Source organism: Pristiophorus japonicus, chromosome 10 (genome assembly GCF_044704955.1).
Source record: "Pristiophorus japonicus isolate sPriJap1 chromosome 10, sPriJap1.hap1, whole genome shotgun sequence".
Lineage (NCBI taxonomy): Eukaryota > Metazoa > Chordata > Chondrichthyes > Pristiophoridae > Pristiophorus > Pristiophorus japonicus.
The window spans coordinates 25,302,758-25,320,978 of NC_091986.1; the positions used below are offsets into that span (position 1 = coordinate 25,302,758).

Sequence of the window (18,221 nt, forward strand, 5' to 3'; positions counted from 1 at the left end):
TCCAATATAATGACTCTCTACTTCATCCTCCATAACATTTCCCACTCAGCCTATCCACTGCTGAAACGCTTTTCCAGACTCAACTATTATAATGCTTTTCTGGCTGTTCTCCCATCCTCCTCACTGACCTACATTGGCTCCTGGTTTTCTCAGTGTCTCAAATTTAAAATTCTCATCCACATGATTAAATTCCTCCATGGCCTTGCCTATTCCCCCTATCTTTGTAATCTCCAGCACAATTCCCCCCCCCCCCACACCTTCCAAATTCTCCATACATCTGACTTCAGCATCTTGTACATCACTCTCCCTCCCTTCTCTGGACCATTGTCAGCGGTGGCTTCTGCTGCCGAGACCCCATGCACTGCAATTCTCTCCCTAAACCTCACTGTTTCTCCACCTTCCTCTCCTACTTTATCAACCTCCTTAAAACTCATCTCTTTTGCCAAGTTTTTCATCACCCCTCCTTATATATCCTTCTGTGGCTTGGTATCTGTTTATTTTATTATTTGTTCCTCTGTGAAGCACCTTGGGCAGTTTTTCTTTGTTAAAGGAGCTGCATAAATGCAAGTTGTTAATTAAATACATATTAGTGAAAATGAAGCTTCGGCATTTTTAAGATCTTTCCTTTCCCTTGTAGAAAGGGCAGCTTGGTAGACCAATTTTGGATATGCCTTTCTGGAACACGAAACCATCTCCTATGCCAAACATAGGCTCAAAGTATGGCCGAAAGGCTACCTGGATAGGTGCAAGTGGAGACCAGACCTTCCTACGCATTGATGAAGCACTTATCAACTCGCATGTTTTATCAACTTCAGAAATCTTTGCCAGCAGAAGCATTATAGGCAAGACAGATTTTTTTACTTTGGTACTCAATTGAGTTGTGAATTTTTAAAACTTAACTGAAATGAGGAGCTCATTGCAAATTGAAGCCAAGGTTTCAAAATGTAGATTTTATCAAAATGCAACCTGAATAATGTACCACAAAGCACAATAACTCCATTTTAAGTAGAAATAGATTAGCTCTCCTGATGGTACAGAGGTAAATTTGCTGTACACTGCTGTATTGAGCCATATAAACGAGCAACTCAGATCTAGGATAAGTTGCTGGAGAAGAGGGGCGAATGCTTGACTTCCAGTTTTAATACAAATCTGAAAACTTTTGAAGAGCTGGAAGCGTGTGGAAAAATGTCTTGTGGGAGTCTGACCTGTGGTGTGTGTTCATTCAGGTTTGGTTCCTGCATCCATAACTGAGCCGCCGCCCTTTAAATGCCTGTTGATCAATAAGGTGGATGGAAGCTGCAGGACATTTAATGATTCAGAACAGGAAGACTTGCGAGGATTTGGCGTTTGCTTGGATCCTGTATATGATGTAATTTGGAGGTAATGTTGCAATATTTCCCTGCAATAGAACTTTTGAGCACAAAGCTGTAATGTAATTTTTCTTCATTTGTGTATTTAAAATTTGTAGATACATCAGATACAATATACTCATGTAAACTTGCGGAAATCTGAAAAATGGATATTTAAAGAATTAATTTTGCTATACTGTTTATTGGCCTGGAAATTCCGGCCTCCCCGGGTGCATACTGCGTCTATGGATCTGGGAAGGCATTGCAAAAGCTGGTTTTCAGCGCACAATGCACATGCACTGAAAACCGACTTTTCCGATCTGTCAAGCTGGGGTTTGACTGATCATCCATATATCGGGAGCGAGGACATTTGCAAGGGCAAGATTGCAATGTTTACTCATATCTTGCCCAGCAAATGTCCTCAAAATTCTTGCGCCTGATAAAAGTAGGCACATAGCCTACTTTTACAGGCATAAGAGTTTAAAAACATATAAAAATATAATAAAATTAAATTAATAAAACACTATTTAAAAACCCTGCCCACTGTTAAATTTATTTTAAACCATAATTTTAAAAACTTTTTAAAAACTCGGAAAATGTTTTTCTTCTCTATTTATTAACTTTTAATTTCAATTAATTTTAATTATGTGATGTGTTTTTTAAACTTTTTATTTGGTGTTATTGTGTTTGTTTTTTCTTAATTAATAGCAATGAGAACTCTTAGATACGGAGTTCTCATTGCTATTAATTGAGAATACTGAACCTGATTAGTTGAGCAATCACACGTGACTGCATCTTCTGCGTTCAGACCTGGAGGACGGGAGCGCGCTTCGGGAAGAGAAGGCCTCCCCACCAGAATCTCGCGCTTCTCCCGGACCACCAAGTACTTGCGTAGAAATTTTTCAGGTTGGAGGCATCCGCTCGCAGGAAGTCTCCAACCGCAATTTCAGCCCCAATATCTTGGGGAATTTCAGATGTCTTGTACTTGACTCCTTGTTAACATGTTGCTGTATTTACTGAGCCTTGTATATTAAAGTTTGTTTTCTACAGTTGCGTGTGAAAATATGCACTGAAAACCAATTCATCATTGAAAAGATTATGGGAAAATGTTATGGTTGCATGATATTTTTGTTTTTGATTTTATTGAATTTGAATATTAAAAAGCATGATGACTAACCCTTAAATGATAGATTTGTAAATTTATTGTGCTATCTGCATGAAGTTTATTTAGCAGCATATGTTACTAAAAAGATAACTTTAGGTTTATTGCAAAGAGTGTAAAATGCAGTTAAGGAAATTAGTTAATTTGCTTGTCACTGTATCTGTAGGATACAATAGGCCAGCAGAGTTTCTATTGTTCAAGCTTCAGTGATTTTATAGAAGTCAGTTCGATCTTTGTGCAAGGTTTTACAGTGCAGTTCTCACTCCCAGTAACAGAGAGGGCAAGGTTTAATCCCACAGCCTGCATAATTGATTTTGTTTGAATTTTTTTCATTTTATATAGCTGTAAATATTGACACAATTAAATCTACACTTGAAACACAATGGGCCATTCTCTAGCTCAGTAGGAAAAAAACATGGTTTACAATTGGATCAACATCTGGCATGGCTCAAACTTTTTTGACATTTTACCCCCCCATTGCTGCATGAACGGAGTACTGTACACCAGCTATGCTGCCATAGCTATGTTGCTAATTAGAAACTCTTGTGCAGCTGGAGAATCCCTGAGCTTTCATTTCCTACCACTTTAAAGGTGATTTTTCCATTTCCCTGCAGTTCCATAGTTAAATTGGTTGAAAATCCTCTACTCTTGCAAGTGGAGAAAGCACAGAACTAAGCTCACTGTTAAATAATTGTGAGACTGGCTCCTATTATTTAGGAGTGCTCCTATAGGAATAAGATTTGTTCCTTTGCTTTGAATTTAAGTTAGAAATTCCTATGATGACCACAAGACTGGACAAAGAATCATTCGCCTCTGTTTAAACAATGTTTTCCATCAGACTTTATTGCTGAATTCCATGGCCGAACCCTACTTTTGTTTTTTTCCCTCAAAACTAGGTACCTGTATTAATAATTATTAATTGTTGGTCTTTGTCGCACATTACTATCCCTTATTTTCATTTGAGGCTTTTGTTTCCAAATTTTAGTAGGTTAGATGAGGGCTGTTATCTGAATCTTCAGAACCCATGTTGGTCATCCATATTTTATGCAGTCCTCAATTTGTTTAATTTTAAAAACAAATCAAATAGTACAGCAAATTTAAACTTAATCAGAGTTTTCAAGTGCATGATGAGAATTCACTTGTTGCATTTCAAATACCCAAATTGATGCATTCCCAAATTTTGTGACAGATGTCTGGTTTATGCTTGAAATTCTAATCCTGTAGTTAGCGATCTCTCCCCTCTCCCCTCTCCCAGGAGTCTGTGGGTTAATTGCAATTTTCATGATCCATTTGAATACATTTTTGTTAGGCAAGGTTATTAAGGGATTTGGGATAATGGTGGGTAAATGGAGTTGAGGTACAGATCAATCATGATCTAATCGAATGGCGGAACAGACGTGAGGGGCTGAATGGCCTACACCTGTTCCGAAGTGTAACACTATTTCTGGTTTGCTATTTAAAAAAAAAAGAAATGCATGTGATAAGTGAGCAAAATTTGGGTCACATTTAGGAGGAGAAATTCGGTCGAGCCTCTGTTGCGGCTTAATCCAGGTACAACGGTACTTTTAGGGCCTGGAAAAAGTTTGCTCCTCCCGCCCAAAAATTCGGCAGAATCGGTTGGAGAGCTGACGAGGGCGATAAATCAGCCATTGCACACCAGAGCTGGGGGGGGTGAGGGGGTAGGGGAGATTAACAAAAGTTTGGTTGGTGCATTTTGAAGACCCATTGTACATGCGAAGAACTCCGAATCAGATCCGGGAAAAGGCGCGGCATAGTAATGCACCCATTAAAAGTTTCAAAATCAAGCATGCGTGTTGCACCAGGAATACGTCATGATCAAAGTGATCATCGGCAACTAGTCGCTAATGGTTTGCGCCCCTGATGAGCCTCCAATGAATTTCCGGTCGGGGCGCTAAAAGCTGCGCTCCCGATCAGTAACCTCATACGCTTCAATTACCACCTCCTCTGGCTGCTAACTGGAGCGTTAAACAACCAAAAATCCAGCCCAAAGTCTTTAAATTCACATGTCAATACTCTTTAAAATCCCAACAGCTGTAAAATTGACAGGCTCCGCTTTCTCTCCAAAGGTTCATACCGGGTACCAAAGAAGTTTGGTGTTACAATGCGGTTACAGCCGATGCCAGGCTTCCTGCAGCATCAGATATGCACAGTAGATGTAGTGTACTGAGTCCTGAACTTGCTCTACCAACAGGATCTAAAGCAAATACCACCAGGTCACATGGGGCCTTGCATATTCTAGGTATGGATATTTGGATAATTATGTGATAATTCTGAAGCTCCTGCAATAAGATGTAGTATTCATTCAAAAGTTTTTACAGTTATATTCATGTTTAAGCACTGCCAACAACAACTTGTATTTATATAGCACTTTTAATGTAGTAAAACATCCCAAGGCACTTCACAGGAGTGTTACAAAACAATGTTTAACACCAAGCCATATAAAGAAATATTGGGGCAAATGACCAAAAGCTTTGTCAGAGGTAAGTTTTATGGAGCTTCTTAAAAGAAATCGAGAGACAGAGAGGTTTAGGCAGGGAATTCCAAAGCTTAGGGCCTAGGCAGCTGAAGATATGGATGCCAATGAGTGAGTGATTAAAATCAGGGAAGCTGAAGAGGCAAGAATTAGAGGAGCGCAGATATCAGTGAGATTGTTGGGCATGGTTATATACAGACTAATGTGTCGGGACGTTAATGCAAAAAATAGTAATGTGAGTATGCGATTCACTATAATAAACTAGCTGAAGCCGTATTGGAATCCTACCAGTATCATCGGTAGCTATCGGTTGATTTTAATATTGAATTTGTTAGCCAGACTTGCAGAAACAATTTTAGCAAGGAACTGAGTATTAAAATTGCATTCTCCATGGAAGTTCAGGGGATTGCTTCTTAATTTCTAAATTTTCTCCCTTGCTCCTGCAATAACATTGGCTTACGTTGGAAGACAGTAATAGCTCTTCAGTGCCATGTCCAACTGACCATTCTTCGGGGCTCCATCCTTGGTCCCCTCTTCATTTAACATGGTAATCCTTCCCCCATCCCCCGTGTCATCATTTAGAAACAAAGGGTCGGCATCCACAAATATGGTGACTGTATCCCATTCTACCTCCCATTTCTCCCATCAGTTCCAAAGTGGTTGCAATATTTTCTGACTGCCTATATGACTTCAAATCCTGGATGGGTTAAAAATTTCCTTCATTTCAAAATCAAGGCCATTCTCTCCAGTTCCTGCCAGTGCTAATGTCCCTTTTTAATCTCGACTTCCATCAGATCTCCCCAGTTATACCCTCAGTATCATGTTTGACCCTAAACTTATTCATCATCATAGGCAGTCCCTCGAAATCGAGGAAGGCTCGCTTCCGTGCTGAGTTCTCAGGTGACTGTACAATCTAATACGGGAATTACAATCTCTGTCACAGGTGGAACAGACAGTCGTTGAAGGAAAGGGTGGGTGGGGAGTCTGGTTTGCCGCACGCTCCTTCTGCTGCCTGCAGTTGTTTTCTGCATGCTCTCGGCGACGAAACTTGAGGTGCTCAGCGCCCTCCCCGGATGCTCTTCCTCCACTTGGGGCGGTCTTGGGCCAGGGATTCCCAGGTGCCGATGGGGATGTTGCACTTTATCAAGGAGGCTTTGAGGGTGTCCTTGAAACGTTTTCTCTGCCCATCTGGGGCTCACTTGCCATGTAGGAATTCCGAGTAGAGCGCTTGCTTTGGGAGTCTTGTCAGGCATGCCTGACATGTGGCTCGCCCAACGGAGCTGGTCGAGTGTGGTCAGTGCTTCGATGCTGGAGATGTTGGCCTGATCGAGAACACTGACATTGGTGCAGCTATCCTCCCAACTATAGAACCAATGGGAACCTGTTCACCCCTTCGTCACCTCCAGATTAGATCCAAGGTCGTCCCATCCTCTGTCTTCGAACTACAGTACGCGGGCGACGTTTGCGTCTGCGCACATTCAGAGGCTGAGCTCCAAGCCATCGTCAACATCTTCACCGAGGGTACAAAAGCAGAGGCCTTGCACTAAACATCCGTAAGACAAAGGACCTCCACCAACCTGACCCTGCCACACAGCACTACCCCCTAGTCATTACTTAGTTTAGGATTGTTATGAATGGACGTGTTCTAATTGTGCATTTTTTAGGGGGAGGAAGTCAAAATATAGTAGAACAAAAATTATGTATCATCAGGACTAAACTTGTTAGTCCAATACTGTCTGGGTGCAAAGTGTGAAGTATTTATATTTTCCTGAATAATTATTTTCAAATATTAAAACAGGTTGTTTGGACACATTGGCTGTTATGCAGGACCTGAAAATGGGAGTCACGAATACAGAGGAGGAAATACAAGCAGTTACTAAAGTATATTCCAAAGAAGACTATAGCGTGGTTAATAGATTTGAAAGTAGGTTTATATATTTTAAAAATTACCTTATTTTATCATTGTTTTAGCTCTGACGAGCAATTTTTATTAATTGTATTTGTGTCTGCTATTAATGTTTAGGCCATGGAGGTGGCTGGGGGTATTCTGCTCATTCTGTGGAAGCCATTCGCTTTTGTGCAGACACAGACATATTACTTGGAGGTCTTGGCCTGTTTGGTGGGAGAGGTGAATACACAGCAAAAATAAAGGTGAGTTAACGAGCAAAGCAAATAACAAAGGTTCATATTTCTTTGTAATCAAATTAAATTCAATTCAAGCATGTTCTATTCTTGCTTTATGTCAGCAGCAGGTAGCCCTACATTCCCATTAAAAGGATAGTAACTAAACAAGTTGGGGACAGATGGTATTAGTACTGGATTAGTAAGAGTGCAGCTTGTTCAACAGCAGAAGGCATCCCTTCTGACGCCTCTGGGGCTATTTGGATTTTGCTGTGTTATCTAAAGAAGTGAAAGAAAATTGGGTCTAATTATGATTTGTTCAAGCATGCCACTTGATGGCTTAACATAGAAGCAGAACTGATGGTATGGTGCTTCCTTGTTTTTTCAGAGGAATACAACAACCTAAACTGAAAATATGAAAGAATACTTTGACATTACTGAAACTTTTTTTTTAACTAGTTGTTTGAGCTGGGTCCTGATGGAGGAGATCATGAAACTGATGGTGACCTGCTGGCAGAAACTGATGTCCTAGCATATGACTGTGCTGCAAGGTATTTGTGCAATCTACGTTTAAAGCGAAGTTTTCATTCATCAAACCATTTTGTTAACTGGTGACTTGATTCCCTTGAATTATTTGAAATAGCATCAATAGACTAGTACTGTCCATGTATTGATATTCAAAATGAATTGATCACAGGTACTAACCCTTGGTAGAATTGATGCAGTCTTGAACACTTTCTCATTTTTTACAATTCGATTTTTAAATCTATACTAGTACCCAAATTACGTAGAAATGACAACAAGGAACAGATTAACCCAGCTGGTTCTGTTTATCTTTCATATGAGCAGTCGTCCTAATCCTGTGTGTCTGCTATGTTCCCATATCGTGATATTTGCCCTATAACTACCTATCTAAGCTCTTAAATATTGACACAGTCTCTGCTTCAACCATGAATTTCGCTGCCTCAAATCTGTGTAAAAGAAAAAAGTTCTCTTCCTCTGTATCCTAAATCCCTTGCCTTTTAATCTTGCATCTATGTCCCTAGACTCTCCAATTACTGGAAACTCTGTTTTTATCTGCTCTGCTCAATCCCTTCATAACAAACATCTCTACTAAATCATCTCTTAATCTCCTTGGTTCTAGTCAGAACCACTCCAGTTTTACATAGAAACATAGAAAATAGATGCAGGAGTAGACCATTCGGCCATTCGAGCCTGCACCACCATTCAATAAGATCATGGCTGATCATTCCCTCAGTACCCCTTTCCTGCTTTCTCTCCATACATTGATCCCTTTAGCCGCAAGGGCCATATCTAACTCCCTCTTAAGGATATCCAATGAACTGGCATCAACAACTCTCTGCGGTAGGGAATTCCACAGGTTAACAACTTTGAGTGAAGAAGTTTCTCCCCATCTCAGTCCTAAATGGCTTACCCCTTATCCTTAGACTGTGTCCCCTGGTTCTGGACTTCCCCAACATCGGGAACATTCTTCCTGCATCTAACTTGTCCAGTCCGGTCAGAATTTTATATGTTTCTATGAGATTCTCTCTCATCCTTCTAAACTACAGTGACTACAGGCCCAGTCGATCCAGTCTCTCCTCATATGTCAGTCCAGCCATCCCGGGAATCAGTCTGGTGAACCTTCGCTGCACTCCCTCAATAGCAAGAACGTCCTTCCTCAGATTAGGAGACCAAAACGGAACACAATATTCCAGGTGAGGCCTCACCAAGGCCCTGTACAACTGCAGTAAGAGCTCCCTGCTCCTATACTCAAATCCCCTAGCTATGAAGGCCAACATACCATTTGCTGCCTTCACCTGCATGCCAACTTTCAATGACTAATGTACCATGACACCCAGGTCTCGTTGCACCTCCTCTTTTCCTAATCTGCCGCCATTCAGATAATAGTCTGCCTTTGTGTTTTTGCCCCCAAGGTGGATAACCTCACATTTATCCACATTATACTGCATCTGCCATGCATTTGCCCATTCACCTAACCTGTCCAAATCACTCTGCAGCCTCTTAGCGTCCTTCTCACAGCTCACACCGCCACCCAGTTTAGTGTCATCTGCAAACGTGCAGCTATTACACTCAATTTCTTCATCCAAATCATTAATGTATGTTATAAATAGCTGGGGTCCCAGCACTGAGCCCTGTGGCACCCCACTAGTTACTGCCTGCCATTCTCAAAAGGACCCGTTTATCCCAACTCTCTGCTTCCTGTCTGCCAACCAGTTCTCTATCCACGTCCGTACATTACCCCTGATACCATGTGCTTTAATTTTGCACACCAATCTCTTGTGTGGAACCTTGTCAAAAGCCTTTTGAAAGTCCAAATCCACCACATCCACTGGTTCTTCCTTGTCCACTCTATTAGTTACATCCTCAAAAAATTCCAGAAGATTTGTCAAGCATGATTTCCCTTTCATAAATCCATGCTGACTTAGACCGATTCTGTCACTGCTTTCCAAATGTGCTGTTATTTCATTAATAATTGATTCCAACATTTTCCCCACGACTGATGTAAGGCTAACCGGTCTATAATTACCCATTTTCTCTCTCCCTCCTTTCTTAAAAATTGGTGTTATATTAGAACATAACAACATAAAAACATAAGAATTAGGAACATGAGTAAGCCATCTAGCCCCTCGAGCCTGCTCCGCCATTCAATAAGATCATGGCTGATCTGGCCATGGACTCCGTTCCACTTAACCGCCCGCTCCCCGTAACCCTTAATTCCCTTATCGGTTAAAAAGTAAAAATAAAACAGGGAAGGTGACTCAACCGTGGCTAACAAGGGAAATTAAGGATAGTGTTAAATCCAAGGAAGAGGCATATAAATTGGCCAGAAAAAGCAGCAAACCTGAGGAATGGGAGAAATTTAGAATTCAGCAGAGGAGGATAAAGGGTTTAATTAGGAGGGGGGAAAATAGAGTATAAGGGGAAGCTACCCTCTAGTCCATAGGAACTGATCTAGAGTCGATAGACTGTTGAAAAATGATCACCAATGCATCCACTATTTCTAGGGCCACTGAAGTACTCTGGGATGCAGACTGTCAGGCCCCGGGGATTTATCGGCCTTCAATTCCATCAATTTCCCTAACACAATTTCCCGGCTAATAAGGATATCCTTCAGTTCCTCCTTCTCACTAGACCCTCGGTCCCCTAGTACTTCCGGAAAGTTATTTGTATCTTCCTTCGTGAAGACAGAACCAAAGTATTTGTTCAACTGGTCTGCCATTTCTTTGTTCCCCCATTATAAATTCACCTGAATCTGACTGCAAGGGACCTATCTTTGTCTTCACTAATCTTTTTCTCTTCACATATCTATAGTAGCTTTTGCAGTCAGTTTTTGTGTTCCCGGCAAGCTTCCCCTCATACTCTATTTTCCCCCTCCGAATTAAACCCTTTATCCTCCTCTGCTGAATTCTAAATTTCTCCCATTCCTCAGGTTTGCTGCTTTTTCTGGCCAATTTATATGCCTCTTCCTTGGATTTAACACTATCCTTAATTTCCCTTGTTAGCCACGGTTGAGCCACCTTCCATGTTTTATTTTTACTCCAGACAGGGATGTACAATTGTTGAAGTTCATCCATGTGATCTTTAAATGTTTGCCATTGCCTATCCATCATCAACCCTTTAAGTATCATTTGCCAGTTTATTCTAGCCAATTCACATCTCATACCATCGAAGTTACCTTTCCTTAAGTTCAGGACTCTAGTCTCTGAATTAACTGTGTCACTCTCCATCTTAAAGAATTCTACCATATTATGGTCACTCTTCCCCAAGGGGCCTCACACAACAAGATTGTTAATTAGTCCTTTGTCATTATACATCACCCAGTCTAGGATGACCAGCCCTCTAGATGGTTCCTCGACATATTGGTCCAGAAAACCATCCCTAATACACTCCACGAAATTCTCCTCCACCGTATTGCTACAGTTTGGTTAGCCCAATCTATATGTAGATTAAAGTCGCCCATGATAATCTTTATTGCACGCATCCCTAATTTCTTGTTTGATGCTGAGCCCAACCTCACTGCTACTGTTTGGTGGTGTGTACACAACTCCCACTAGCGTTTTCGGCCCTTTGGTATTCCGCAGCTCTACCCATACAGATTCCACATCATCCAAGCTAATGTCCTTCCTTACTATTGCGTTAATTTGCTCTTTAACCAGCAACGCTACCCCACCTCCTTTTCCTTTCTGTCTATCCTTCCTGAATGTTGAATACCCCTTGATGTTGAGTTCCCAGCCTTGGTCACCTTGGAGCCATGTCATCGTAATGTCAATTATATCATATTCATTAATTGCTGCCTGTGCAGTTAATTCGTCCACCTTATTACGAATACTCCTTGCATTGAGGCACAGAGCCTTCAGGTTTGTCTTTTTAACACACTTTTCCCTTTTAGAATTTGCTGCAATGGGGCCCTTTTTGATTTTTGCCTTGGGTTTCTCTGCCCTCCACTTTTACTTTTCTTCTTTCTATCTTTTGCTTCTGCCCCTATTTTACTTCCCTCTGTCTCCCTGCATAGGTTCCCATCCCCCTGCCATATTAGTTTAACCCCTCCCCAGCAGCATTAGCAAACATTCCCCCTTAGGACATTGGTTCCTGTCCTGCCCAGGTGCAGACCGTCCGGTTTGTACTGGTCCCACCTTCCACCGCCACCGCCCCCCCCCCCCCCTGCGAACCGGTTCCAATGTCCCAGGAATTTGAATCCCTCCCTTCTGCACCAATCCTCAAGCCACGTATTCAGCTGTGCTATCCTGCGATTCCTACTCTGACTCGCACGTGGCACTGTTAGAAATCCTGAGATTGCTAATTTTGAGGTCCTACTTTTTAATTTAACTCCTCGTTCCCTAAATTCAGCTTTTAGGACCTCATCCTGTTTTTTACCGATATCGTTGGTACTTATATGCACCATGACAACTGGCTGTTCACCCTCCCCCCCTTAAAAATGTCCTGCACCTGCTCCGAGACATCCTTGACCCTTGCACCAGGGAGACAATATACCATCCTGGAGTCTCGATTGCGGCTGCAGAAACATCTATCTATTCCCCTTACAATAGAATCCCCTACCACTGTAGCTCTCCCACTTTTTTTCCTGCCCTCCTGTGCAGCAGAGCCACCCACGGTGCCATGAACTTGGCTGCTGTTGCTCTCCCCTGATGAGTCATCCCCCTCAACAGTACCCAAAGCGGTGTATCTGTTTTGCAGGGGGATGACCGCAGGGGACCCCTGCACTACCTTCCTTCCACTGCTCTTCCTGTTGGTCACCTATCCCCTATCTGGCTATGTACCCATGCGGTGTGGCCAACTCACTAAACGTGCTATTCACGACATCCTCAGCATCGCCAACTATTATAAATATTGGCAGAATACTACCTGTGGTCATAAAACCTAGTATTCCTTCAGTATTCTTATGACCATCTACCTGAGGTGCTGTTTTTAATGTCTTCAGAACCAGAATCCCCTAATTCTTAAGCTCTTCCACATTATCCAGCTTCCCCCACCACACTCCCATTTATCATATAATTATTTTTTTACCAAAATGTGCTACCTTCTATTTATTGAAATTGAATTCCATATACCATTTTTTTGTAAATCCTCTTCCAGCTTCATTTGGGTTCCACAGAATTATTTACTATGCCTCTTATTTTGTACAGTCTGCAAATTTAGACACCACTCCCTCTCATCCTATATCCAAATCATCGATGTACATAGTGAAGAGAGGCTAATGAATAACATTTGTGTTAGCTTGGACACCATGTAATATTCTCGCTACCTTTGCATCGAGGATTGATTCCATCAAATGCATTTTGTCCTGTTTCATAAATTTCAGTTGATCAAGAACTCTGCAGCACCCATCGGCCCTGTCCTCACTGAGCTCAAGGGGCTCCTTGTTTCCCAGCAAATTGAACATAAGATCCTTGTTTTTGTTAGCAACTCCCGCACTGCCTTGGTTCACCCTTTTTTTAAATAATCTTGTCCAGCATATGCCAACTCGCACTCATTGTTCCTCTGATTCCAGATTACTGTATTTCCCTTTCCAGGATACCATTGGAAGTTAATTCTTCAGCCACATCATCTCTCTGCACTCAAACTCTCTTTCAAAACAGTTTACCATGCTCTCCCCGGCACCAGAAATCTCCTTTTAAGAGCAATTCCGTGATCATGTCTTCACTTTTTATTTTTTTTCTCCTCCCCCAAATTCCTTAGCTTCTTGTTTACTTAGACAAATTGAAGCTGTTTTGTCTGATGGCTGTCTGTTAAATTTAGTCAGAATGCATAAAATGCTTAAAAAGCCTCCTGCTTTGTCTTAGCCTGAATTACTAGATGTTGCATGGTTTGTGGTTGTTTCTATGGTAACTGATTTCATAAAGGAGCCAATCCACGGACTTCATCGCTTCAGCTATGGATGTGACTGTTATTTTTCAATAGGGCTGACAGTTATGAAAACAAGCCTCCGCGCCCATTTGAGCGATATAAAAGGGGTTCGAAGATTTGAGTGGAGGCTGCATTGAACAGATTGAAATCTTCACAGAAATACACGATACACTAGCTAGCTTCTATAATTGCTGAAGATTATATGAAAATAATTGTGTATAAAAATAGTGTTATTTACAGAATAGGTTACTGTTAGATTGCAACTTTTTTCATTTTGAGCAGAAAAGGATTTCTACTGTAAATATATATGTATTGTATTGATAGGTTATTTGGTCATCTTTTGTAAGATAAATTAGTTTGATCGTTTAGACTTAGTGAGATCTGTAGTTGTGATGCTCAAACGCTTAATGCAGCAACGTGCAACATCTTGTGAGAGGCATGGGATCATTTTGGTAGCAAAAAATAAACGGAATGATTGTTTCCATTATCTTGATAACCAGGCGAGTGAAGACTCTCAGAATCATGGGAGGTCAGGACTTCTCTCAAATTCTCTCAAATTCAGAAGCTGCCAAATCTAGAGCAAGAATGACAAAAGATCTAGAAACATAACTGCCACCTCGTCCCCTTGTAACACACTCCGATATTTTTTTACGCTGAGCACTATAAAAATGTCACTTACAACATTTAGTGGTCTATTAAGAATGCATGGTGTCTAGAATGCTTAGTAACAATATACAGGGAGCAATATTGATTTGGATGTGCATAAATGAAATATGCTTGCACACTTCCTTTTATATTTTAGGTAAGTTGGTAACTTAATTTCTGTGTAAATCTTCCCTTCTAGGTATTTACCAGCTCTGTCGAAGTACTCGTGATACATTTTCCAAATTATAATTTTTAGAATACAAACATTTTATGTTGTGCTGAAAAATCTGTCCAATATATTAAAACTCTTGAATCTACATGCACTTTCCTGCCAATTTTTTTCTCCATTATAAATTTATGTCTACCTTTTTATAATTGAAACTGCCTATGTAAACGTGGTGCACTGTAATTACAGCTTCTTGCTAATGATACTAAAGCCCTCAATTTTGCTTCTTGGCTCCTCAGCCTGTACAGCAGAGAAATTTCTATGTTGTAACCAATTCTATTTCTCTGCTTCCCAAATTGCTGTATGCTCTGCTATGTAACTGAATATATATATAATCAAAGTATTATAAAAATACAGAAAGAATGAATGACTTTAAAATGGAGACTAAATTGTATCTGTGTACCATGATCCATTTATCCCTTCCCCCTCCAACTCTGCTTAATCTTAAAAACTATACTTGTCTTGATTCTCTGTGCGCTTTGCCTTAGAGATCAACTAGTTTAATTAAAAAAATGAAAGAATTTATTTTATACTGAGTTCCGTTCATATAATTTTTTGTATTTTTCAGAGAGAAGTATGCAATGATGTTTGATGAGCCTGTGCTGTTGCAGGCTGGTTGGTGGTATGTGGCCTGGGCTCGGGTTTCAGGGCCGAGTAGTGACTGTGGCTCCCATGGCCAGGCCTCGATCACCACTGATGATGGGTAAGAATTTTTATTTGTTGGTAAATGTTTTTGCTTCACAAATGAGTTATGTCAATGCAGTTTACGTTCATTCTCCACATTGAACTCTGCCAGATTCGGTATATTAAAACCAGATTCTGAGTAAAACTCCCTCTACTCTACCTAATACTGTACTTCAATGCTATAGGCTTAGAACGTCCCTATGGAAATGCGAGTTAGTGCTATGGGTCAGTTCTCAAATGAGAATAAGGTTGAGACTACCCAAATTAGGTTCAGGTGAAATACTTCAGCAGAAAGGAGACTTGCATCCTATATAGTTTCATCATCATAGGCGGTCCCTCGTATCGAGGATGGCTTGCTTCCACGCTAAAAAGGGATCAGTTCAATTAAGAACCTAATATTCCAGGTCCCGAACTACATCCTGAAGGGTGGAAGATGCCTGTGTGGATTTTTTTAATGTGTGGTGACTGTTGCACACCAGCCACCACATAGTTTAGGCTGAATTTGAATTTGGGTCACCTAGGGTGAAAGAATAAGCTTCAAGTAGTTTTTAATAACTGTGTGCCTAAGTAGCAGATAGCTGCTGAAGACAGTGTTTTGAATATACATGTTCCTGTTTCAGGGTTGTTTTCCAGTTTAAAAGCTCAAAGAAGTCCAACAATGGGACAGATGTGAATGCAGGCCAAATACCGCAGTTGTTGTACAGGTAAGTTATTGCAAGGTCATTTCTTTTAAATCATAAGTGATCTGTTGATTTAGGCATTGCACTTGTGTTTTAATAACATTTATAATTTGGCTGATTCGTTTACTAGAATTAAATTGTGCTGAATTTGATTGTCTTGGGTGCAGGTTACCATCAAATGATGGAAACTCTGGAAAAGGAAAGCAACAACCCAGTGAACCAGTCCATATTTTGAGGCGATCTTTTGCAAGAACGGTCTCCGTGGTGAGTGAACAAATTTAAATACAAATTATTTTCAGTTCGCTATCTAGAACCATAGTTTAGTACATCAACATTGGGAATTTTAACCCAAAAAACGTAGGTTGGAGTTGGGTGCGAGGTTAAAGTATTAAACAAACTGAATCCCAACCGCAATCTGCCCACTCCCAGCTTTAACAGAGGCAGAAGGGGTGGCAGCCCGCCAACCCGCTCCCAGGAGGCGGGCCGTTCATTTAAATATAATGAAGCCGGCATGCCTCGGATTTAACCGGGTTTCGCAGGCCTCTGAGAACCCGCCAGCTAAAGTAAGGTAGGGAATGCTGGATCCAGGACGTAAGTGTCTTTACACTTAACTCCTGAATATCCAGTGTCCCTGCCTTACCCAGCCCCCACGATCAGAGATCACTCCCACAGCCCCACCCCATGAGGCCTTTGATTATATGTTCCTCCCCCCCCCCCCCCCAAAAAGGCCTCAGATTCTCCCCCCCCCCCCCCCCAATGGGGATCCCGGACTCTTTAAACCCCTCCCCCCCCCCACCCTCACCGATGACCCTCAGGCCAGCCCTGTTCCTCCATTTTCTCTCTCTCTTATACATACACACATACACACTTTCACTCTGTTGTGGGGCTGGAGGAGAGTACAGAGATGGGGAGGGGCGAGGCCATGGAGGGATTTGAAAATAAGGATGAGAATTATGAAATCGAGGCGTTGCTTAACGGAAGCCAATGTAGGTCAGTGAGCACAGGAGTAATGAGCAAGCGGGACTTGGTGCGAGTTAGGACACGGGCAGCCGAGTTTTGGATCACCTCTAGTTTACATAGAATGTGGGAGGCCAGCCAGAAGTGCATTGAAATAGTCAAGTCTAGAGGTAACGAAGGCATGGATGAGGGTTTCAGCAGCGGATGAGCTGAGGCAAGGGCGGAGACGGGCAATGTTACGGAGGTGGAAATAGGCAGTCTTAGTTATGCTGTGGCTATGTAGTTGAAAGCTCATGTCAGGGTCATATATAAATAAAGTTGCGAACAGTCTGGTTCAGCCTCAGACAGAAGTTGGGGAGAGATGGAGTCAATGATTAAGGAACGGAGTTTGTGGTGGGGACCGAAAACAATGGCTTCGGTCTTCCCAATATTTAATTGGAGAAAATTTCTGCTCATCCAGAGCTGGATGTCGGACAAGATGTCTGACAATGTGGAGACCCTAGAGGGGTCAAGAGAAGTGTTGATGAGGTAGAGCTGGGTGTCATCAGCGTATATGTAGAAAGTGACACTGTTTTCAGATGATGTCGCCAAGGGCAACATGTAGATGAGAAATAGGAGGGGGCCAAGGATAGATCCTTGGGGGACACCAGCGGTAACAATGGTGGACGGGAAGAGAAGCCATTGCAGGTGATTCTCTAGCTATGATTAGATAGATAAGAATGGAACCAGGCAAGTGCAGTCCCACCCAGCTGGACGACAGTAGAGAGGTGTTGGAGAAGGATAGAGTCGTCAACCATGTCAAAGGCTGCAGACAAGTCAGAAGGACGAGGAGGGATAGTTTGCCTTTGTCACAGTCATAAAGGATGTCATTTGTGACTTTGAGAGCCGTTTCGGTACCGTGGCAAAGGCAGAAACCGGATTGGAGGGATTCAAACATGGAATTGCGGGAAAGATGGGCACGGATTTGGGAGGCGACAACACGTTCAAGGACTTTGGAGAGGAAAGGGAGGTTGGAAATTGGGCGGTAGTTTGCAAGGATGGAGGGGTCGAGGGTTGGTTTTTTGAGAGGGGTGATGACACCAGACTTCAGGGACAGTACCTGAGGAAAGGGAACAGTTAACAATGTCGGCTAACATGGGAGCCAAAAAAGGAAGTTGGGTGGTCAGCAGTTTTGTGGGAATAGGGTCAAGGGAGCAGGAAGTGGGTCTCATGGCCAGAGGATCGGAGGGAATCCAATGCTCTAAATCTGTAATAAAATACTGGAAATACACAGGAAACCCATAAACAATCTGTAAAAAGATAAGATGGATTAACAAGTTGGGGGTGGGTCTACTGTTTGTAATAGATGCTGGAGATAAGCCAGGCATTTTTGTAGGAGTAAAAAAAATGAAAGGAATCAAGAACTTAATATGATCCCGAGCAAGCTAAATCTGGAGTCAATTGAATTCTGGGCTCTGAGTTTAGATTTCTGTCATTCACGATGATTGCTTTACTTGTTCTCAAATTTGTATGG

General features: G+C 41.8%; 1 protein-coding gene across 8 annotated transcripts in view; it reads left to right on the top strand.

Moving 5' to 3' along the window:
* mycbp2 (MYC binding protein 2) overlaps positions 1-18,221 on the top strand; it is a 196,305-nt gene that overhangs the window by 56,448 nt on the left and 121,636 nt on the right. For all 8 annotated transcript variants that reach the window (XM_070891705.1, XM_070891708.1, XM_070891712.1 and 5 more), the window contains 9 exons: positions 638-842; positions 1,227-1,380; positions 4,599-4,771; positions 6,804-6,929; positions 7,029-7,156; positions 7,586-7,677; positions 14,956-15,090; positions 15,692-15,775; positions 15,919-16,015. In XM_070891705.1, coding sequence (XP_070747806.1) covers positions 638-842; positions 1,227-1,380; positions 4,599-4,771; positions 6,804-6,929; positions 7,029-7,156; positions 7,586-7,677; positions 14,956-15,090; positions 15,692-15,775; positions 15,919-16,015 — 1,194 coding nt within the window. The remainder of the gene's footprint in view (positions 1-637; positions 843-1,226; positions 1,381-4,598; positions 4,772-6,803; positions 6,930-7,028; positions 7,157-7,585; positions 7,678-14,955; positions 15,091-15,691; positions 15,776-15,918; positions 16,016-18,221) is intronic.